At 38.8% G+C, this 24,633-nt stretch overlaps 1 protein-coding gene across 11 annotated transcripts in view; it reads right to left on the minus strand.

Annotated features, from left to right (window-relative positions):
- Positions 1–5,661: 5,661 nt before the first annotated feature.
- Positions 5,662–24,633, minus strand: part of SLC18B1 (solute carrier family 18 member B1) — a 30,066-nt gene continuing 11,094 nt past the window's right edge. For 4 of the 11 annotated variants that reach the window (XM_077998649.1, XM_015137282.3, XM_077998650.1 and 1 more), the window contains 10 exons: positions 24,026–24,173; positions 20,275–20,431; positions 15,549–15,685; positions 12,941–13,042; positions 10,521–10,612; positions 9,293–9,388; positions 8,439–8,513; positions 7,344–7,437; positions 7,198–7,247; positions 5,664–6,639 (listed from right to left, as the gene is read on the minus strand). In XM_077998649.1, coding sequence (XP_077854775.1) covers positions 6,573–6,639; positions 7,198–7,247; positions 7,344–7,437; positions 8,439–8,513; positions 9,293–9,388; positions 10,521–10,612; positions 12,941–13,042; positions 15,549–15,685; positions 20,275–20,431; positions 24,026–24,173 — 1,018 coding nt within the window. In that variant the 3' untranslated portion in view covers positions 5,664–6,572. 11 annotated transcript variants of the gene reach the window in all.

Consider the following 24,633-nt stretch of genomic DNA (forward strand, 5'->3'; position numbering starts at 1 on the left):
GCCAAGAGCAATGACACAATTTCTACTGAACGAAGCTCAGCAGAAGAACCACAGCTATAGAATCAGGAGATTCTCTAGCCTATAAAGCCTAAGTTGACTCTTATATTCATGGCATAGTCTTTCTCTTTAGCACATTATTCTTGTACTGTAACGCAGATCCCACTCTAGACTGTCCTTCAAATTAGAGAGAACTAAATTGTGTATTATCCTGCATCTAGTTATGGTGAGTTTTTTTCTCACTGTAAGTTATAAGGGTCATGGTGGCATCTGATAATAATTAACATGGACATGGACTCTGGGGCCAGAATGGCTGGGATTGAGCCACTACCTAACTATGTGAGTATGAGCAAGTTTTGTGCCCTCTCTGTGCCTCAGTTTCCCCTGTCTGCAAAATGGTGATATGTGCTGAATAATTTTTGCTGTTATTACTATTGCTTCATTCCTAGAAGATGGAGGCCCAATTACAAGGGCCATGCCCAAGGCAGCTTTGACCCAGATGTGGCTGACATACCTGCCTGCCCTTGGTTACTGTCTTGTTAAAAGAATGTCAATGCATCTACTACTTTATTTTTGCATTGTTCTGTCTGTCTCCACAAAGTCTTTCAAGTTTCTTCTCTTCCAGATCAACCTGATCTGAATGATTTTTCCTAAAATTATGAACTTAAATTCTGTTTCTACTTGCTAATCTTGATGGCATTCCCTCCAATCGTACCGTAGATTCTCTTTCTGATCAAAAGCTTTCACTCCACCTATTTCATGCACCATTCTATTTTTTAAAAAACACGCTCAACAACTTGCTATGTAACTGGATTACTCACACGTTGCTGTTGGGAATGTAGGGTGGTACAGCCACTCTAGAAAACAGCTTAGCAGCTCCCTGAAAAGTGAATCATGGCTCCACTCCTTTCCCGCGCTGGGTGGCAGCCAGGCAGGGAGGCAGGGCAAGATCATAGCACCTCCTTTACCCTCCTTATCCTTCTTCTGGGGATGAAATTCTTTACGAGTTATTTCTTCAGTTTCTTATAAGCTAAACCATTAACCATAGTGACTACCTGCAAAAACAGAATAATGGAAGTCTGGCATTTGTCTGCATTTTTTAAACACCCCAAAATGTGAGTCTTATGCCATAGTTCTACTGAATGGAGTTTGTTTATATGGAAAGATCAATTCATGAACAATATCAAATTGGAAATTCTCACTCTTCTGAATCATCTCACCAAAGTTTTCAGTGCTGTGTTATAAGAAATTCCTACAGCTATATGAATGAAGAAGCTGTGGGCAGATCTTAAGATAATTTAAGATATTAAAGATAAATTTAATAAATTTGTTATCAAGATAAATTCTTAATTCTCACAGTTATGTGAATGAAGAAGCTGTGGGCAGATCCTTCTTTCCCATGCAGTTCTTTCCAATTAATAGTGTTGCTTTACTACAATAATACTGTTTTTTCAGAAGATGCAGTAGCAAGCATACAATTCAATGCCGTAGTTCTCTTACTGCATATGATTGCCTACTTCCTAATTCACATCCCTGTCTCCCTCACTAAACCATGTTCCAGAACTACAGGCTGGACCTACCTCACTAACAACCAAGACACGAACAACCAAGCCATTCACATTTTTATCAGATAAGTAAAATAAAGAGACAAAAGCCAACCAATAAATATGATGATAGAACAGAAAACAGTAGAAGAAAAAGCATAGCTAAAAGTTCTGAAAATATATGGAGAAGAAAAGGTATTAGTACTATTCTCAAACGAAAAATTTATCTACACTGGTTTTAATTATCTTAAAAGAAAAAAAAGAAACCTACCTGTATTTATGCAACAACTGATTTCATGGCTGTCATTTTTTAAATTTACAATAAGGTTAATTGACTGGTTTGGTACTCAATTTTTGTCTTGACTGATAAACACTTACAAATGATATACTGCTTTTTGTGTCTGGCATGCTATTGTTGACCTTTTGTCAACATGAAATACACTCTGAATTATTTTAGTACTGATGATAAAATTGCACTGAACTACAAGTCAAAATTTGTTATGACATCATGTTTTCCTAGATGGTCCCTTGTAATACTCAACTATAAGTAAGCTGGGATTAGAAGTCCGGCTGTAGGTTTTCTAAAAGAAACTAGTGCAAATATTTAGGAGTTGCAAGCTGCTCTTAACAAAGACTGGCTGTGCGGACTTTAGTTTCCTTTGTTAATACTTTAAATAACATTTTAGCTTCTCCATGTAAATATGTTGTGTCTGAGCCTCCCCCTCCTGTGGGTTTGTTTCATAAAACAGGGTCATGTGACAGTGATACCAAAGAAAAGGTGAGTATCATGGGACTACCCTGTGGATAATTTCCTTCTGATATGAATGTGTAGAGATATTTCTCAATTATTAATTGCACTTAATGAAAATTAATTGGCTATGTAAGAATTTATCACCCACGTCTTTTCCAGCTAGGTTAGAGAGGGTATCTGTGACATATTTAAATCTTGATCATTAAAAAATAAGTAAATAGGTTTTTTTTTTTTTTCTTTTTTGAGACAGAGTCTTGCTCTGTCGCCCAGGCTGGAGTGTAGTGGCGTGATCTCCGGCTCACTGGAACCTCCTTCTCCCAGGTTCAAGTGATTCTCTAGCCTCAGCCTCCTGAGTAGCTGGGATTATAGGTGTGCGCCACCATGCCAGGCTAATTTTTGTATTTTTTGTAGAGACGGAGTTTCACCATGTTTGCCAGGCTGTTCCTGAACTCCTGACCTTGGGTGATCCGCCCACCTCGGCCTCCCAAAGTGCTGGGATTACAGGCATGAGCCACCATGCCCAGTCAGATATTTAACTAAGGTATGATATTTAATATTTATTGTCAAAATCAAGTTTCTTGTCTAAAATAAATTAGTTGAAAACAAACAAACTAATCATGCAGTTATCATGCAACCCAGTAGTTGTATTGCTGGGCATTTATTCCAGGGAAATGAAGTCTTTTTTTTTTTTTTTTTTTTTTTTTTTGAGACAGAACCTCTCGCTATCACCCAGGCTGGAGTGCAGTGGCGTGATCTCGGCTCACTGCAACCTCCCCCTCCCGGCTTCACGCCATGCTCCTGCCTCAGCCTCCCAAGTAGCTGGGACTACAGGTACCCTCTACCACGCCTGGCTAATGTTTGCATTTTTAGTAGAGACAGGGCTTCGTCGTGGTAGCCAGGATGGTCTCGATCTCCTGACCTTATGATCTGCCCACCTCAGCCTCCCGAAGTGCTGGGATTACAGGCGTGAGCCACCACGCCCGGTGAGAAATGAAGTCTTATGCTTGGTACCCCACCCTCTACCCTAGCCCCTGGCAAAAAAACCAAAAAACCTGTTTCTAAATGTTCATAGCAGCTTTATTTGTAACAAATAAAGTAGTATTCCATTGTGTCATATAGCCACCCAATGGAATACCACTCAGCAACTTAAAGAACTGAACTATTGATACATGCAACAATGCCAATAGAATCAAGGGCATTATGCTGACTGAAAAAAGTCAATCCAAAAAGTTCCATACAATACGATTTAATTTATACGTTTCTTAAAAGGACCAGGTGATAGAAATAGAGAATCGATTAGTGGCTGCCAGAAGTGAAGATGGGAGGGAAGTGGATGTGGCTACAAAAAGGCAACACGAAGAATATGGCGATGGGAATGTTCTGTATCCTGGTTGTGCTATTGTACTATAGTTCTGCAAGATGTTACCATTGGGGAAACTGGGGAAAGAATACTCATGATATTTTTCTATTATTTCTTACAACTGCACGTGAATTAACAATTATCTCAAAATTGTTAAAGTTTAATTTTTAAAAACGATCTGTAATTTGTATTTATCCTTTATAGTTTTCTTTTGGATTGATTTACGTATCATATTATAATGTATAGTTTGCAATATGATCTTAACATAAAAGATACCTTTTATTACTAACATATTCCACATTTGGTTATATAAAATATTCTCATTATTAAAAAGGTTCTTTTAAGCTACTCAGTCTCATTACATTTAGAAGACTATAAATATATAAAAATATAAACACATACACAGAGATTTCCCTTGATAGTTTTGACCTACCTTTTGGTTTCCTTGTTCAAAGTGTTCTTTCCTCTGTCTTTTCTCATATTTTAAAACTTTTCTGTCACTTATCTTTTTTTTTTTTCTTTTTTTAAGACGGAGTCTTGCTCTGTCACCAGGCTGGAGTGCAGTGGCCTGATCTCGGTTCACTGCAACCTCTGCCTCCTGGGTTCAAGCAATTCTCCTGCCTCAGCCTCCCAAGTAGCTGGGACAACAGGCGTGCACCACCATGCCCAGCTAACTTTTGTATTTTTAGTAGAGATGGGGTTTCACCAGGATGGTCTCGATATCTTGACCTCGTGATCCATCCACCTTGCTCTCCCAAATTGCTGGGATTACAGGCGTGAGCCACTGCTCCCAGCCCACTTATCTTAATACTTGCAAAATTTCAAAATGAGAAAGGGGTAAATTTGGTTTTGTATGTAGCATCTTTAAATACAATGCTATCCAAAGGAAGTATTGAGAGCAGTGTATTGGGAATGGGAATGAAGGAAGTTCTCTCCCCAGAGAGCCGGTGCAGGGGGCCAGGGTCACATTCTGTCCTGGCACTGCTCTGGGAAAGGAACTGCAGGCCATTTGTCCTCCTCACATTGGATCACACTCTGTAGGTTCAAGAGTGAAAGGCTTGAGGGGACAGGGAAATGAAGAGATCACAAGACAGATGTACATCCAGTCTTGACACTCAATGCCAGGCAGTCTTCCAAAGCCATCCTCTCCAACCCTTGGTATTGTCCTCCTTTTCCATATTTTTGGTTTTGGTGGTATGCAATGACAAACCATGGCGGCTTGAACTTTTGCCACTTCAGGATCCATTTTGCTCCTCTTCTTCCCCAATTCACTAGCAGTCACCACCATCCACCCACACCCTCAAGCCAAAACCTAGGAGTCCTCCTAGATTCTTCTCTCCTCCCTCCACATCAGCACATTCTGTTGGTTCCACTCCCAGATAGAACCTTTTCTCTCCATCACCAACTCCCTGGTCCAAACCATTATTGTCTGTCTCAAATCTTCCGAGGTTCCCCCTCCATTCCCATTTACCATCCCTATCCCCACCCACTCACTGTCCACATGCAGACAGAATCAGATTCTGGCATCACCTCCAGTTTACTAGACTCCAGCCAGCAGACCAAGCCTCATCTTTGACCATGTCAAGCCCTTGTGCACATACTACGGACTGTCCTCTGTCAGAATGAATGAATGGTGGCTACATTCTACTCCTTCAGATCGCAATTCAAAGGTTGCACTTCCACGGACTTTTTCAAATTAGGCACCCACATCTAAACAACTCTAGCCAACTGCTCTATCACATCACCATGTTTTTTTTTTTCCTTCTTAGCATTTCTGTAAGATAACTGGAGAGTCTGATATTTACTTGTTGTTTGTCTCTTTCACCAGTATAAGGTACATAAAAGCAGAAATTGTGTTTATCTTGATCACAGCCAAATCCCTAGCATCTGGCAGTGTCAGCCCAGAGAAGACATTGAAAAGATATTTTTGAATGAATACATAAAACCATTTCTTCTTTTAAAACATTACTGTAAATGTGGCTACTACACCATGAAAATAGGTCAAGAAGCATGAGAGTTACACAATAGACATTTATGCACTTTAACAACATCATGGATTTCACACGAAGTTGGAGGAAGCCCTTCCCTAACAAAACAAGCATTTGCATTAGGGGAAGGAGGCTGACCTGCTCTAGGGATGAAATACATCTACCAAGAATATGGATAAAAACAAAAACAAAACAGATGGCAGAACCAAAAAACAGAGACATTAAAGGAAATGAACAACGTTATACCAAGTAATATTTATAAATCCAGATCATAAGTGAACGTAAGTTACAAAAATGGAAGTTGTAAGTATTGTTATTCTTGTACTTTTCACACAAACAGACTTTTTAGAAACGTTTAAAGCCAGGGAGTGCTAGAGAGTTTCTGTATGGCAGGCAAGAATTCTTCCTTTTGAACAAGACCGAAAAACCTCAGGACAAAGAGAAAGTATATCTTTTAAAAACTGATTTCATAGTAATGTTTCTATATATTTTGAAGCACCTTTATATATTTAGAGCATATCAAATTAGTTCATTTATTTCCCTGTTCATAAAAAAGTACATTCACAGAATTAGTGTACTCAGAATAAAAAATAAACAGAGGAAATGAGAACTAACTCAAGTTAATAACAACATCTTCAAGGACAAGTTTGGTCACTTAAAAACTAAGTTTTGTTTTGTTTTGTTTTGCTTGTTTTTAATTACCTCTTTCATACTTAATATTTCAAATATAGCTAGTACAGCAGGACTGCTTTTCAGTATCACAGTAAGTACAACCCAATACAAGATCATCCAAAAACACGTTGACACTTCCAAGACACTGGCATGGGGTCCATGGAGTTTTGTGCGTAAAATTTTAGAAACCCTTCCTACAGTGATGTTTAAGGCCAGAAGCATTTATTTCTCAACTTTCTATCAATCCAGGATCCATCAGACTAGGTTTCATTAGGCAAGAGAGTAGTTCGTTCCTCCTCCGTGCTGAGGATGTTTTGAGATTTAGACCTACATTGAAGGAAAGAGATGAATATCAATATTTCTCATCTTAAACACAAACAAACAAACAAACAAACATAAAACCAGTACCTGTATCTCCATCCAACTATCTTTTTAAAAAAGTATCTACTGCCCGGGCGCAGTGGCTCACGCCTGTAATCCTAGCATTTTGGGAGGCCAAGGTGGGCAGATCACTTGAGGTCAGGAGTTTGAGACCAGCCTGGCCAACATGGTGAAATCCTGTCTCTACTAAAAATACAAAAATTAACAGGGCATAGTGGCCCACGCCTGTAATCTCAGCTACGTGGGAGGCTGAGGCAGGAGAATTGCTTGAACCCAGGAGGCAGAGGTTGCAGTGAGCTGAGATTGTGCCACTGCATACCAGTCTGGGTGACAGAGCAAGTCACCATCTCAAAAAATAAAAATTAAAAGAGTATCTACACAACTGATGAGCCTCAGAGTGCCTAGAAATCCACAGACTGGAAGAATAAATGTAAAATGTTATTTATTTTCCACTTGCACTGGCTAACTTTTAAAGAGAGAAAAAAGCCCCCAGATTGACCATACCTTCTTCTCCTTGAATACTCCAGTAGATAAAACAAGCCCATGGCTAATCCCTTAAACACAATTAAAAGTACTGATTAATGTGAATTTTCCAAGTCAAGTTTTTCCACAAATATAAGGAAAATGAAAATAAAAGACTCATTACTCACACTTATCAGAGCCCATAGACCTTGTATAGCTGCTGCCCATTCAAAACCAATTTTCTCATACAGAAATCCACCCAGCGTTGGTCCTAAAAAAGCACTAACAACAGAAAGAAGAAAAAGTATTCAATAGTGCAAAAAATAAATAATTACTTCATAAAAAGCTACATGATCCTTCAGTTGTAAGTATTCATAAAATTGGAAGATAAGTACCAAAGAAAAAACTAATTCCTGGACACAGCATTCAGTAAAAGAAAATAATTCTACCTGATAATGACATTCAAAATTTTTTAACAATTGTGAAATTATTACTGCTTCTGAAAAGTAGATGGCTTACATCAAAATAAAAAAGATGAAACAGGTTTAAAAAATTCTTTATATTATTCTATTCTCAGTATTTGCAACTAATATAACTCAATTCAAAACAATATATTACATTGGTTAGCATAGTTACCCTTCTGGTAGAAGGTAAAAATAAGCAAATGAATAATAAATGAATAAACTGTAAAAATCAGAGACATGTTTCTATTAAAGGAACTTATAAATATCACTTAAATAAGATAAAGTATATGAAACCATTTTGACTAAGTATTAAACTGTTGGTATAGGCATTGATTGTCAAGTGAGAGGGTATGGATTAGAACTCTGGCTTTCCCCTAGAGGAACTGTTTGTCTTTGAGAAACTCATCTGATCTCTCAGTGTTTCAATTTCTTCATCAACTAAAATAGGGATAGTATTAATATTTTCCATCTTGCAAGTATGAATGAAATTAAAGGATGCTGGGCACAGTGGCTCATGCCTATAATCCCAGCACTTTGGGAGGCCAAGGCAGGCAGATCACCTGAGGTCAGGAGTTCAAGACCAGCCTGGCCAACATGTTGAAACCCTGTCTCTACTAAAAATACAAAAATTAGCCAGATGTGGTGGCTGGCACCTGTAATCTGAGCTACTCAGGATGCTGAGTCAGAAGAATCTCTTGAACCCGGGAGGCGGAGGTTGCAGTGAGCCAAGATCGCACCATTGCACTCCAGCCTGGGTGACGAGAGTGAAACGCCATCTCAAAAAAAAAAAAAAAAGAAAGAAATTAAATGACTACTCACCCGATTGACCACATTGCACTGAAAAGACCTGATACAAGTCCCAATGTACTTAATCCCTCTTCAAACCCATTTTCACTGCAAAAAGAGACATGAGTGTATCCATTATTAAAAGGAAAACCTGTGTGAAAGAAAAATTGTATGATAGATCAATTAAGATAAACCAAGGATAATCTGGAAAAAACCAACAGCAAGAACACTCCACTTCTGAGATAAAAAGCAAATCTAATTTAAAAGAATTTTCATAGTTACATTTACTCCATGGTTTTCTAGAAATAATTTTTCTACATATATATGATATTAAGAAGCATGGCTTGTTTGCATTAAATACTTATAAAAATATACAATTAAGAAATTCTTAAAATGAGATGAAGATGGAAAGAGAACAAAGACAACTTTAAAAAAACAGAGATAGCTCCTTATTCCCATGAGAACTATTGAACTGACCCAGCACAGCCATAGTACTTAGTGTTCATCATCACACCTATTAAACAAAAGAATGATGACCAGGTGACACATGCTGGTCACTCTAGGCTCTCTCATGGACCTCCTCCATGAAAGAGGAACAATGCTGAGACCTATCTCTTTTGCTTTAGCTTTTCAAAATTACATACATACTGAGGCATACATCAAGCCAGGTATCTGTCCACAACCCATTTTAGCTACTAATGTACTATTATCATTTCTATTAGTGTATTATTACTATTTATATCATGATATCATATGCTACAGAATCATGAAGATTTGACATTGGGGCAAAAATATCCAACATGCTGCAAAATTGAGAAATTCAAGAAAGCCTGTGATACTCACTACTTATTCACAATACAGCTCTTCAAGCAATGGAAGTAACTTACTGTGCACAACTGAGAATTTCCGGGAAAGTTGGAATTATACTCATTCCGGCAGAGATGCCATTTACAACTAGTATCAGCACCAGCAGCCAAAGCTGACTGCAAAAGGGTTTTGGAGAAAAAAAATACAAAAAGAAAAACATTAGCATTTTAAGAAACACAAAGCTTAATGCTAAGGAAGTGAGGATCCCAGATACGTTATTTTCACTGATTATGTGCCTAGTCTCATTTCCATTCCCATCTAACCCATTTCATTCAGTTGGAGTGCCTTTTAGCTCCTTACAGTATTTGTTGGGGCTGGGGGAAATTCATCCTGATATCTCCATCTTTGGTTATATATATCACATGTCTGGAGCCAACCTGGCTTCTTCTCACCAAACAAAATCCCTTCAAAATTAGTGAAAATGTCAGTACTAATACTGTTCTTTCAATCACTTGGCTTTGAACTTCAATTAATTTAAAAATGGCATAGAAGGAAAGAGGTAAAAGAAGAGTCAGGAAACACATTTGTTCCATATGAGGAGACTATGCCAGTTACTTAATATATGTTACCAGATTTAATCCTTGTGATGTAAGTACTATTATCAGCTCCTTTTTGTAGATGAGAAAACTGAGGCTCTTGGAAGTTAAGTGGTTTGCTTACTAGTACATGGCAAAGCCAAAACCTAAACTCAAGTCTGAAGGACTCTGAAACCCCTTCCTTTCCATATTACTATGTTTTATCCCAGAAGTACCTGAAAAGGTCTAAGAAGTTCAGTTTATTTTAGCAACTAAATTACATTAAGCAATTTAGTTTTAATTACATTAAGCAAGGTTTAATAGGCAGCTACTACATGCTAAGGATGATACAGAGACAAAAACAGATTTGGTCCCTGCCTCAAGGAAAAAGAATAGAAAAAAACAAAAAATGTATTCTAAGAACTATCAAGTAAAGGTAAGTAGCAACAAATTCTATTTTAAAAATAAAGTATAAACAAGTAGGTACAATTGAAATACAGGAGAATATGCATTTTTGTCATTTGAGACAGATTTTATGCATTTTTTTTCTGCTTCTCCCACTGCTAGCTTCTAGTAGGGTAAAATATTGTCAGCCTAACAATTCAATAGAGTACTACAGTTAATTATTTAAATATTAATGTTCCAAATACTAACCTATACCAGTGTTAAAACAAAATTTTTTGAAATAATTCCTAATGTTATTTAGCCAAACATACAGAAGAAAAAAAACTACCTTTTAATATGCAAGACTGGGACAGGCCCTAAGAGTATGTAGCACCCAGCCGTGATTAAGTTGCCAAACACCAGAAGCCATTTCCTTAGAGGCTGGTAAGGAGAAAGAGAGTCAAAATGAGTCTTAGAGGCAAAGACCCTCCATAATCAAACAATATAAAACAATAGTAAAAAACATAAATCATGATATTCAAAAACCCAAATACAATGAAGAAAACAAAACTTTACATTTATTTATTATTTATTTTTTAATTTTTTAATTTTATTTTTTATGTTTTTGAGACGGAGTCTTGCTTTGTCGCCCAGGCTGGAGTGCAGTGGCAGCGCGATCTTGGCTCACTGCAAGCTCTGCCTCCCGGGTACACAACATTCTCCTGCCTCAGCCTCCCAGGTAGCTGGGACTACAGGTACCCGCTACCACACCGGGTTAATTTCTTTTGTATTTTTTTAGTAGAGACGGGGTTTTACCATGTTAGCCCGGATGGTCTCGATCTCCTGACCTTGTGATCTGCCTGCCTTGGCCTCCCAAAGTGCTGGGATTACAGGAGTGAGAAAATAAAGAGATGAGAAACTCGCAAGCAAGGACAATATATAACAAGACAGAAAGTGAACAAAGGACAAAGATTTCTTAGCAGGGGAGTGTACTGCAGATCAGATTTTGCACATGATGAACTATTACAAATATAACAACAAAAAAACTAACTATAAAATGCAATGACCAGCCAGGCGCGGTGGCTCACACCTATAATCCCAACAGTCTGGGAGGCCGATGTCGGAAGATTGCTTGAGCTCACAAGTTTGAGACCAGCCTAGCCAACATGGTAAAACCCAGTCTCTACTAAAAAGGCACAAAAATTAGCCAGGTGTGGTGGTAGACATCTGTAATCCCAGCTACTCAGGAGGCTGAGGCAGGAGAATTGCTTGAACCTGGGAGGCGGAGGTTGCAGTGAGCCAAGATCATACCACTGTACTCCATCCTGGGTAACAGAGCAAGATTCTGTCAAAAAAAAACAAAAACAAAAAACCAGTGACTACAAAAAAACCCCTACCAGGTATTAATAGTTACAATACCTAGAAAAATCACATCATTAAAAAATTGCCTGCTAGAGACTGAATGCTTATATCCCCCCCAAATTTATACATTAAATCTTAACATCCAATGTGCTGGTATCTGGAGGTGAGCCTTTGGGAGGTGATTAGGTAATGAAGGTGCAGCCTTCATGAAGAGGATTAGTATCCCTATACAAGAGGCCACAGAGAGCTCCCTTGCCTGTTCCATCGTGGTGAGGTTACAGTGAAAGAAGACAATCTGTGCGCCAGGCAACAGGCCCTCATCAGACATCAGATCTACCAGTGCCTTAATCTTGGACATTTTGGTCTCCACAATTGTGAGAAACAAATTTCTATTGTTTATAAATCCTCTCAGTTTGTGGTATTTTGTTACAGTATCCTGAATGGACTAAGATCGTATCCACTAAAATTATCCCTTATAAACTACTTGAATCAGGACAAAAATTACAGGGGTGCCATATCCGCTCAGTTAAGTAAGATTATGTCTGAAAACCAAGCTCCAAACACTGTTTAAGATACTTGCTTTTGGACATCTGGGTTACTAAGTATTCCACAAGTAAATCAGTTCTTGATAAATAAATATGCAAATGAAATGAAGGGAAATGCAAAATATAAGCCCTAAAACCACAGAAGTTTAAGATTTGACTAGCAGTACTAATTCTGTGCTCTCATCATCTGTACCGAATGGCTTAAACCTGGTTGAAAGAGAACAGAAGGGTATTTTTTTTTTTTTAAACAGAAAGGCTATGAGATAACCAGTCCATATTTATGTGGTCAATTTTTTCACTCACACAGAAAATCTAAATTATCTCCTCCTAAAGAAGAAATCTCTCAATTTGATCAAGTCTGTAATAGCCTCTAGGACTTTGCCCTATTTATTAAGATCAATCCTTTTTTTTTTTTTTTTACATCAAGAGTTTTTTTCTTTAGAGAGTCTAATCCAGGAGCCGGATGTGGTGGCACATGCATATAATCCCAGCTACCTAGGAGGCTGATGCAGGAGGATCACTTGAGACCAAGAGTTCAAGGCTGCAGTAAGCTATGATCGCGCCACTGCCCTCCAGTCTGGATGACAATGTTGGGGGAAGAAATTAGAAAAAGAAAGTCTAATCCAATTTTTTTTTTTTTAAGCGTAAGACTCTTCCTCTTTTCCCAGGTGAAGCAATTTAAAGTGAATTGGTTTAGTGTGATAGCTGACCCTTAGGGTGACAGAAGATACTGCAACCTCTCCCTAGTCCAATTGAATATATCAAGTCTAACCAGTGGACTCCTAGAGTTCCAAAGGAACAATTGGAAAACCACTGCTCTAAACATGCAAAAGTGACTCAAATATAAATTAAGTGTACGTACTGGCATTTTATCACTTAGGAGACCAAATAGTGGTGAAGAGATGGCATAGGACAGTGCCAGACCCAGGAATACTAGTCCCACATATCCAGCTGGTAAATTAAACTGTAAAAGAAATCCTATATTAAAGTCACATAATTAAGTCATTTTTAAGTAAACATCCCTCTTTTTTCCTTCTACCGTTTCTTTACCTCTTATTATTACCATGAGTCTATTAATAATATTCTGCACTGTCCTAATTTTCATCTTACCTTTGAAAATGCACTACTTTTTCTCTATGGGAGGACAACCTAACCAGAAGTCAGAAGAGAAGATTTTTTGCTTTGTAGCCTTTGGCATTAAACATACTTTGCTTCCATAACTCAGAGTACTTTTATATGTAAATTAATGTTTTGCAAACTTCAACGTGCATAAAAATTACCTGGAGAATTTGCTAAAAGAGATTCTTGGATTCCAACCATAGGGTTTCTGATTCAGAAAAAGAGGAAAATAAATTTCTAAAGATTTCTTAGGTTGGAGTTGGGTAATGGGATGGGCCGCAGCACTTCAACCTGAAAAGGGGGCAGCAGTGGTGAGGCACCACCAATAGCCCTGAGGGAGTCAATGTCTGATGTAAAACTGGGTGTGGTGGCGCATGCCTGTAATCCCAGCGTTTAGGGAGATTGAGGCAGGTGGATCACTTCAGGTCAGGAGTTTGAGACAAGCCTGGCCAACATGATGAAACCCCATCTCTACTGAAAAATACAAAAATTAGCCTGCTGTGGTGGCGCATGCCTGTAATCCCAGCTACTCAGGAGGCTGAGGCAGGAGAATCGCTTGAACTTGGGAGGCAGAGGCTACCGGCTACCATGAGCCGAGATCATGCCACTATACTCCAGCTTGGGTGACACAGCGAGACTGTCTCAAAAGCGAAAAAAAGTTCTGATATAGTCCATCATCAGCCAGAAACAAGAAGGGCCTATACTACCTCCCATACCACAAATGGGTCGATTATAGTTATCTTCGAGGAAACCTCCTGTCTTCCTCATCTTTTTAAAATAAATTACATTTTCTTGAGAAACAACAACAAAAAAGATTTCTTATAAGATATACACAAACAACTTGGATTTCCCAGAGATTAGTTATAGATTTTTTTTCATTGTTTAGACACAACTTCTTAAAAGCACAGAAAAACAGCTGAAAAATACAGGTTGTTGACGATCTAAATGGACTGTGTCAGTATAATCACAAAACATTTTTCTTATGGGCGTCACACGTATCCATGTGAAGAGACCACCAAACAGGCTTTGTGTCAGCAATAAAGCTTTTTAATTACCTGGGTGCAGACAGACGAGTCTGAAAAAGAAGTCAGCAAAGTGAGATGGGGTGGGGCGGTTTGATAGGATTTGGGTAGCTAGTAGAAAATTACAGTTAAAAGTGGTTATCTCTTACGGGCAGGGGCGGAGGTCACAAGGTGCAGGGTGGGGAGATCATAAAACTCATTGCCCAGGGGAGGAATGTCACAAGGTCGATTGACCAGTTGGGGAGGGGCAGGAACAAATCACAATGGTAAAATGTCATCTTTTGTGGTTCTTCAGTTGCTCCAGGTCATCTGGATGTATACGTGCAGGTCACAGGGGTTATGATGGCTTAGCTTGGGCTCAGAGGCCTGACATTGGGTAACTTACGGTACTCACTGGCTAAAGGCAATATTATATTACTGTCTAAATCTTGGACCAGGCACTAAAATAACAGTCTCCAAGTTTACCTGTGAAGTTCCCCAAACCGTCTTCAGTGATTTCAAGGGGTAGTGTAAAATTATAAGAAAAATTAATTTTAATCTTTACATTCTATGATCAGTAAATGTTCAGAAAGCATTTGAAATGACCATATTAGCAACTTTATTGATATTAGAAAGTATATTGAAACTTAAGTTTCTGTGCTATTTTAAATCTAGTACCTCAAAGTCATTATGGGCCGAAGTTAGTCATTTTTGCCTTTTATCAACACATATTAATTGTTCAGTGTAATTAACTACCACACCTTGTAATGGACTTCACTGTGTCAGTAATAATATTTTTTCAAAAATATCTAAGAACAAATTTCGATGACTTCAAACTTTTAGAATTCAACATTTTATTTTTTAGTTCTAGGGATACTTGGTTCCTTTCTCAAATCCCAGAATAATACAGTCCATAGTCATCTGATTATATGAAGTAGCCTAAAAAGTCAGTAGACCCGGGGGGGATCTGTTACAGAAGAAGCACATCTCACATCAAATGAGCTACTGTGTACCCCTAATGTCTCACTGCAATTCAAACAAAAAGAGGAAAAGTATCCTTGTTAAGCAGCATGGATGATGCCCAAGCTAGACCTACAATGACATGAGCAAGGTCTTAGAAAGAAGGAAACTAATGTTTTGGCCACTTAGTGAAAGACTTCTTTCATTTTTACTGAATCAGATCCCTAGTTCACAGGCACAGCAGAGATGGACAGGCTACCTCGGTGTGTAGTGCCCATTCTGCCTCCTTCTCCCAGCCACGCAAGGGTCTTTCCACAGAGCAGGGCCCAAGAACAAGCAGTTACATCCACCTGCTACAACGCAGCACTCTTCAGCAATCAGGCAACTTACCTTCTCCAAAACAAAGAGAGACAGAGTAGGATCAAGGAAGCCAAAACATGAGCTGAGTGAGTTGATGACGAAGGCTATAAGGCCAACTTTGGGTAAAGCAATCAGTTTCCAGAATGAGTGTTCACCTGGATCAGACTCTTTGGGGAAAAAAGAAAAAAGAAAAAAAAAATCAAAGCAATTAAAATCTCTTAATTTTAACTCATTTGGAAAACTGGTAAGACCATCTTTATCTGGTAATCAACACAACTCACCCTCTGAGTTTGCCTAAAATTGTATACAATCTACACTTGCATATAAATTATTCAAACCTAGAGGCCACATTCAATTTATCAAAAACAATTTCCCAAATTAGAAAGAATCAACTGGAATGAGAGTGTGAGGGAAAGAAGGAGTCTTAGGTTACAGGTTGTAACTATTATACTCATCCTGGCCAGAGATAATATCAGGTTTAGACATTGTATTAATCTGTTCTCACACTGCTAATAAAGACATACCTGAGACTGGGTAATTTATAAAGGAAAGAGGTTTAAGAAACTCAAAGTTCCACATGGCTGGGGAAGCCTCACAATCATGGTGGAAGACGAAGGAAGAGTAAAGGGACACCTTACATGGCTGCAGGCAAGAGAGCTTGTGCAGGGGAACTCCCATCTATAAAAAATATCAGATCTTGTGAGACTTATTCACCACCATGAGAACAATATGGGGGAAACCACCCCCATGATTTAATTACCTCCACCTGGCCCCACCTTTGACGTGTGGGGATTATTACAATTCAAGGCGAGATTCGGGTGGGGATATAGCAAACTCATATCAGACATGAAAGCTTTTTTTTTTTTAAGAGATGGAGTGTATTGCTCTGTCACCCAGGCTGGAGTGCAATGGTGTTATTATAGTTCACTGCAGCCTCCAACTCCTGCACTCAAGTGATCCTCCTGCCTCAGCTTCCCAAGTAGCTGGGACTACAGATGTGCACTACCTCAGCCAGCTAATTTAAAAATTTTTTAGAGATGGGGTCTCCCTACATTGCCCAGACTGGTCGCAAATTTTTGGCCTAAAGCGATCCTCCCACCTCAGCCTCCCACTTATGGATGTGGAAACTCTTTGATGGCCATGACAGCCTTCATTTATCCCCATTTCTCCCACAATATCCTACACAGTTCATTAGTCTATAAATACTTGTTGAATCACGATCAAATATGGAGCAAAGTGCAAAAACATCATGAAGTGTGGTTCAACTATTTTAAGTGTTATCCTTAGATTTTTTCAGGATATAAGAGATAAAGTGAAACCTTGGTGTTAGTTTTTGTTTGTTTTTGTTTTTTGTTTTTTTGTTTATGTGTGTGTGTGTGTGTGTGTGTGCTTTTTTTTTTTTGAGACAGAGTCTCACTCTGTCACCCAGGCTGGAGCGCAGTGACGCGATCTCGGCTCACTGCAACCTCCGCCTCCTGAATTCAAGCAATTCTCCTGAGCCTCAGCCTCCTGAGTAGCTGAGATTACAGGTGCACGCAACGTGCCTGGCTAATTTTTGTATTTTTAGTAGAGACGGGGTTTCACCATGTTGGTCAGGCTGGTCTCGAACTCCTGACCTCCAGACCCATCCACCTTGGCCTTCCAAAGTGCTGAGATTACAGGCACGAGCCACCGTGCCTGGCTGGTGTTAGTTTCTTAATTATGAACCAAGTATTCAATGGTGAAATAAATCTGAGCACATCCTTGATGCTCCTACAGAAACTACAGGATGTAGTTGGACTTAGAAAGAGGAGAAACACCACTGTGTGGCTCAGTGAGGTATTGCAGGCAGGGAGACAAGTTGGTGTGATTTTTGAATTGTATATACTAAGGATATTTAGTCACTTTTAAACTAAAAATGATAAAAGATTCCAATTTTAATTGGTTACATTTATTGTGAAAGTAAGAAGTATTATGTATTTATGGTAAAAAATAAATCATTATTGCATAATAGTCCCTGTTCCTAAAATCCAGGGTGAGAAAAGGAGTTGTCATAGTGAGAATATATTAAAACATCCATGAAAATGAAACATAATTAGTATAATTAAGCTGTTGAAGACCAAGTAATGAAAACTTGGGGTACTTGCTTGAAGGGACATGACTCCCTGGCTGACAAAACCTGCCACAGGAAGTTACTGTTAGAGATGGGGAATAGGGTTGTCCTCAAGTGTGAGGGGGCAGGAAAAATGCTGAGCACTATGGCACTACCTACACCAGATCTAGTCCAGTGATCGAGAAGGTTTAGAAAAACTCCCCAGAAAAGGGCTGGGCACAGTGGTTCACGCCTGTAATCCCAGCACTTTGGGGGGCTGAAGTGGGTATATCATGAGGTCAAGAGTTCGAGACCAGCCTGGCCAACATGGTGAAACCCTGTCTCTACTAAAAATATAAAAATTAGCCAGGTGTGGTGGCACAGGCCTGTAATCCCAGCTACTCTGGAAGCTGAGGCAGGAGAATTGCTTGAACCTGGGAAGCAAAGGTTGCAATGAGCCAAGATTACGCCACTGTATTCCAGCCTGAGCAACAGAGCAAGACTGTCTCACAAAAAAAAAAAAAAAAAAGAAAGAAAGAAACCCCTCCGCCCCCCAAAAAGGTAATAAAATCAAGTTTTGCAGGATAAGTAAGAGTTAGGTAGAGTGGAAGAAAGATATTCCAGATCATATGGCTCTTCTACTTAAATCTAACAATAGGCCAGGCACAGTGGCTCACACCTATAATCCCAGCACTTTGAGAAACCAAGATGGGAGGATCACTTGAAGTCAGGAGATCGAGACTAGACTGGCCAACATGGTGAAACCCCGTCTCTACTAAAAATACAAAAATTACCCTGGTGTGGTGGCATGTACCTGTACTCCCAGCTACTTGAGAGGCTGAAGCATGAGATTTGCTTGATCACAGGAGGCAGAGCTTGAAGTGAGCCAAGATTACACCACTACACTCCAGCCGGGGTGACAGACTCCGTTTCAAAAAAAAAAAAAAATCTAACAATAGCTCCCAATGGCTTTCAGGATAAAGTTCACATTTCATGGATTTAAGGATTTTTTATTTTAAAAAATAAGTAAAAATTGTCTCTATTTATGGTATAAAACATTATATTTTGATATATGTATACATTGTGGAATAACTAAATGAAGCTAATTAACATGCTTTGCCTCACATACTTTTTTTTAATGGTAAGAACACTTAAAATCTACTATTGACAATTTTCAAGTGTACAATATGTTGTTATTAACTATAGTTGCCATGATGTACAATAGATCTCTTAAACTTACTAGACCTTAAAGATTTTAATAAGATAATTGACACATCCATGACTCTATTTTAGAAGTATTTTTTTTTTAGAGCAGTATAGGAGAGGGGACCTGGTGAGCAGATATAATGAATGATTCTTAGCCACCCAATGCTAAAGCCACATCGTCTATGGGTCTAAAAGGTGGTAAAGAAATGGGCAGAACTTATAAAATAAAAAATTCTGCCGATATCAGTAATTTTTAAAATTTATTTGATTTTCTAGCATCATCTATCTATAAACTCTTCTAAAACAATAACTTTTTTTTTTTTTTTTTGAGACAGAGTCTCACTCTCCTGCCCAGGCTGGAGTGCAGTGCCGTGATCTTGGCTCACTGCAACTTCTGCCTCCTGGGTTCAAGCAATTCTCCTGTCTCAGCCTCCTGAGTAGCTGGGATTACAGGCATGTACCACCATGCCTGGCTAATTTTTGTATTTTTAGTAGAGACGGGGTTTCACCAGGTTGGCCAGGCTGGTCTCGAACTCCTGACCTCAGGTGATCTACCCGCCTCAGCCTCCCAAAGTGCTGGGATTACAGGCATGAGCCACTGTACCTGAGCAAATAATAACAATCTTTAAAAGTAGTATTAATTGGGAATACTTAAATCTACATTTACAGCCTTAATATTATCAATCCTAGAGATTTTTTTTAAATACCAGTTTATAATTTTTTCGGGGGGGCGGACACAGTCTCGCTCTGTCACCCAGGCTGGAATGCAATGGCACAATCTTGGCTCACTGCAACCTCCACCTCCTGGGTTCAAGCGATTCTCATGCCTTAGCCTCCCAAGTAGCTTGGACTACAGGTGTGCACCACCACGCCCAGCTAATTTTTGTACTTGTAGTAGACACAGGGTTTCACCATGTTGGCCAGGCTGGTCTCGAACTCCTCTTCTGGCCTCAAGTGATCTACCAGCCTTGGCATCCCAAAGCGCTGTGATTACAGGCATGAGCCACTGTGTCCGGCCCAGTTTATAATTTTTTAAAAACACTATTAAAAGAGAACACCTGAATCTACATCCTTGTATCTGAGCTACTCTGTGAAGACAGCTGCAAGGACCACTGGGAAAGAAGGATGGGCATTATTCTCTTAGCTTATAGCCTTCTAGGAACACTGGGCTATGTGTGGCCCACAGAAACTTCTGGCTTTGATATTTAGTTTAGTCCAAGAAAATCTCTCATAGACACAGCATATGGTAATGGTTTATGATCAGAAGTTAAATATTCGCTAGCTCTAAAGGTTGGAAAGAATTTTTAATTTACAGAAATTCATATAAACTAATTGCCTGCATTACTGAAAAAATAATCAGTTATTTTTAAAAGCTACTTTTGATTATATAAAATAAAACAATATCTGGTAAACTGGTCTCTTACAAAGGTATAAACATATATTTAAGGTTCTTAAAATGAGTCATAAGTGTGGACTTACCATAATTGGGTAAAATATACATATTCAGTGGTACCATCAGCAAAACGATGCATCCCAGAACAATAAAGGGCACTTCATAGCCAAAGGACTGATATAAAAAGCCACCTACAGGAGGACCTAGTATTAGCCCCAGTCCAGAAAACGTCTCAAGACTTCCCTTAAAATGAGAAAAAGAAAAAATCAGTTTAAATATTTCATTTGAAGAATTAACAAGGTACTATCTAAAAAAACGAAATTCTGTCTTCTTCATAATTTACATACACACACTCCCAAGATGGACTCAAAATTTAAATGCACATATTGAAATCATAAAACTATTAGAAAAATAAAATATGGGAGTATTTAAAAAATTGTTATCATAGGGAAGGTATTGTAATTGTGACATAAAACACCAGAAGATAAAAAAGATTGACAAATCTGATTACGTGAAAATATGAAAACTATGCATAAAAAAAATCAAAAGATAAATGAAGAACAGAGAAAAAAATGGCAAAGAACTAATTCCCCAAATACATCATGAGAGCTACAATGAGGAAAAGAAAAATGGGCAAATGCTATAAATAAACTGTTGACACATAGAGTGGAATACAAAGATATTTTGGAAGTTCACCCTCACTTTTTAAAAGAAATGAAATGAGCAAATTTAAACCACAAGATACCAATTTTCACCTATTTCCTATCGAATGCTCTATGCTAGCAAGTGAACACCAGTAGGCAATTTGGCAATTTGGCAAATTAAGGCACATATCTCATGACGCAGAATTCCACTTGTAAGAAACTAACTTATAAGTATAGACATGTAGATGTGACATGGTATGTATATAAGCTTATGCACTATAGCAGAGTTTTGCAATAGCAAAAGATGAAAATAATCTAAATATTGATCAACGATGTAAGTAAACCAGGTTATATCCACACAGTGTAATACTATACAGCCAGTAAGAAAAGTAAAGAGTAAGAAAGTTCCTTATATGTAGGTACAGGAAGATCTCCAAGATGATTTCATTGTTGGTGTAACCAGTGAGGTGCTGAATGGTACATATGGTATGCTACCATTTGTGTAAAGAAAAAAGAGGGATAATGCAATAGTCCTGTCCAAGTAAAAAAATAAAAAGAAAAAAGGGGGAGGGAAACCATGCTCTCTCGCTTGCGCTCTCTCTCTCTTTCTCAGTGTGTGTGTGTGTGTGTCAGTGTGTACATACATATATGTGGAATTTCTCTGGAAGAAACCTACAATATCTGTTGCCTTCCCTAAGGGGATGGAGGGCTGGGCACCTGCACAACTGGTGTGTATACAAAGGCTGAGTAACAGTTATATGTAGAATATATTTACTATATTCTATGTTCCCTTCTGTAACTTTTGAATTTTGTACAATATAAAATTATTTTGTTTAAAGTTAAACAAAACAATGCTATGGAAAAAAAGGGTTTACCACTATAGATATTGCAACATTTTAAATCAATCTAGTTTTTAGGGACCTTAAACAGAGATCTGTGGCTTGCAACCTTATATCTTCAGACCTTACAGAGTACACAAAAGTATTCTATTAATAACTTTCAACACTTCAAAAAGAAACTGAAATTCTTTAATCACAATAAGGCCATCCAGATCAATTACCATGTTAGTGTGTTAGCTGTTGGCTGCAATTTTATACAGAAACTTGGTATAGCAACACTGGTGTCTCTTGCTGATCAGAAGATCCAATGGACTATTATCATTATCGCAGGAATTTATTAGGTAGCGCTTTCCAGAGTGTTCCACAGAATACCAGCTCTTTAAGAGATCAACAAGTCTTGTTTGTTTGAAAAAATAGTTCCAGGCCGGGCGCGGTGGCTCAAGCCTGTAATCCCAGCACTTTGGGAGGCCGAGACGGGCGGATCACGAGGTCAGGAGTTCGAGACCATCCTGGCTAACACCGTGAAACCCCGTCTCTACTAAAAAATACAAAAAACTAGCCGGGCGAGGTGGCGGGCGCCTGTAGTCCCGGCTACTCGGGAGGCTGAGGCAGGAGAATGGCGTAAAAACCCGGGAGGCAGAGCTTGCAGTGAGCTGAGATCCGGCCACTGCACTCCAGCCTGGGCGACACAGCGAGACTCCGTCTCAAAAAAAAAAAAAAAAAAATAGTTCCAGCCAGGCGTGGTGGCTCACACTCATAATCCCAGCCACCTTGGAAGGCCAAAGTGGTAGGATTGCTTAAGCCCAGGAATTGAAGACCAGCCTGGGCAACTCAGCAAGACCCTGTCTCAGAAAAAGAAAGAAAAAGAAAGAAAGAAAGAAAGAGAGAGAGAAAGAAAGAGAGAAAGAAAGAAAGAAGAAAGAAAGAAAGAGAAAGAAAGAAAGAAAGAGAGAAAGAAAGAAAGAAAGATAGAGAAAGAAAGAAAGAAAGAAAGAAAGAAAGAAAGAAAGAAAGAAAGAAAGAAAGAAAGAAAGAAAGAAAGAGGGAGGGAGGGAGGGAGGGAGGGAGGGAAGGAGGGAAGGAAGGAAGGAAGGAAGGAAGGAAGGAAGGAAGGAAGGAAGGAAGGAAGGAAGGAAGGAAGGAAAGAAAGAAAAGATAGAAAAAAGTGGTTCCATAGTTAAAGTGCGTTGTAGAACATCTAATAAAGTAATCCTACTCCAGGATTTTCAAGGTCTGAAGACATTAATGTGAACTAGGCATCTCTAAGTTAGAGGCAGCAGACAGCACTCTCCAAACCTGCTTAGCCATAAACCCTTATCTTATAGGGCATATCAACAGACTAGTGTTCTTCTGAGCCCTTTCTCAGAAAAATATATTTTTTTTCTTCCCTTTCCAGAGAAATATATTTTCTGGAAATGTAAATTGTATACCTGCCAAATGGCAACAGAATCTAACATAAACCTATCCAGCTATATACATAAATGCTTAACAAAAAGTGGGAATAAGTATTTACACAGCAAAGCGTTTACCTGATAGTAAAACTTTTCAAACTACAGTATTAAATGAGTAAATAAGGGAGTCCTTGTTACTAAGCTGATTAGATTCTAAAGTCTAAGAGAGCAATTAAACGCTATAAGGGCGCCATACAGACTCTGATATGAGTCTTTCAGAAGCGCATGGGCCCAGAGAGAGAGAGCTATAATAGAAAAGACTTCTTGGGGGTCAGAGAGGCAGCTGCCTATGGATGGGATGGGAATCTGATATGTCACTAATACCAGTTCTATAAGCATCTAAGCAGTATACAAAAACACATGTCAATATGATGCCACCAGGATTTGGATTTTTACGTCAAAATGCAAAAGCATCCTCAGATAGACAGTGCAGAAGCACTTAAGGACTTTGAGATGATTTCTAAGATCCCGTGCATAAATCTGGGGAAAGCGGAGGAAGGACTTTAGTATTAATTGATTATTTTGCCACTAGGGATAACTCTTTTTCTAAGGCAGAGGAATGCTTCAGGCAGCTCAACCACAATCTAGGCTACAGGTAGACAGCAAAAAAAACTACCAAGGAAATTTTTTTTTTAAGTGGTAAAAAGAATGACTGATTTGGACCACATTTACCTGTCAAACTGCCCATTCAGGGAATTCTAAAACCAGGAAGAGCACCCAAGTAACACCAGTGTTACATTTATTGACAGGCTTGCTGCTAGTCGAACTCGGGGTGAAAGGCAACAATAATACAGAGAGTACAGAAATGCAAGTATAGAAGAATGGATCCCAGCTTTAACTTGGAAGGGCAAAGATTTTGGCCTACGCTCAAAGGAAAGTGGGAAATACTTATAAAATACATACCAATACTGTAGCCACGTTATTTGGAAAAGCCTTTGCCAGGATAGAAGAAGATGCAGTCACTGCTGCAGCAAAGCTAACTGCATCCATTACTCTCACTAGAAAACACATAGCAATAAATACTGGTCCATCTGGAACTCGGTCCAATACACTAAAAAGGAATAAGACAATTCTCAAATGCCAAGCTAGTTTTCATTTCTTTCCTTTTTAACTGTACTCACTAAAAAGAGTAGTACCTCACCCATAGTTATTAGAATAAATCACTTTAGAATATAATTTTTTAAAAAAGAGTTGCTTTGCTGTCTTTTCAGTAGGAGAAAATTACCCTTTTTCTTTTTTTGGTAACAATTTGAGTCATAACAACAGCTTAGTTGCCCTGTTCTGCGATATAACTGGTCCCCCAGATGATAGTACCAAATAAACCTTTCTAGAATATGTAGAATCGGTGTGGTGACTTATGCCTGTAATTTCAGCACTTTGGGTGGTCGAGGCAGGCATATGCCCCGAGGTCAGGAGCTGGAGACCAGCCTGGACAACATGGCGAAATCCCATCTCTACTAAAAAATACAAAAATTAACTGGGCATGGTGGCAAGCACCTGTAATCCCAGCT

The sequence above is a fragment of the Macaca mulatta genome, chromosome 4 (assembly GCF_049350105.2).
Source record: "Macaca mulatta isolate MMU2019108-1 chromosome 4, T2T-MMU8v2.0, whole genome shotgun sequence".
Classification (NCBI taxonomy): Eukaryota; Metazoa; Chordata; class Mammalia; order Primates; family Cercopithecidae; genus Macaca; species Macaca mulatta.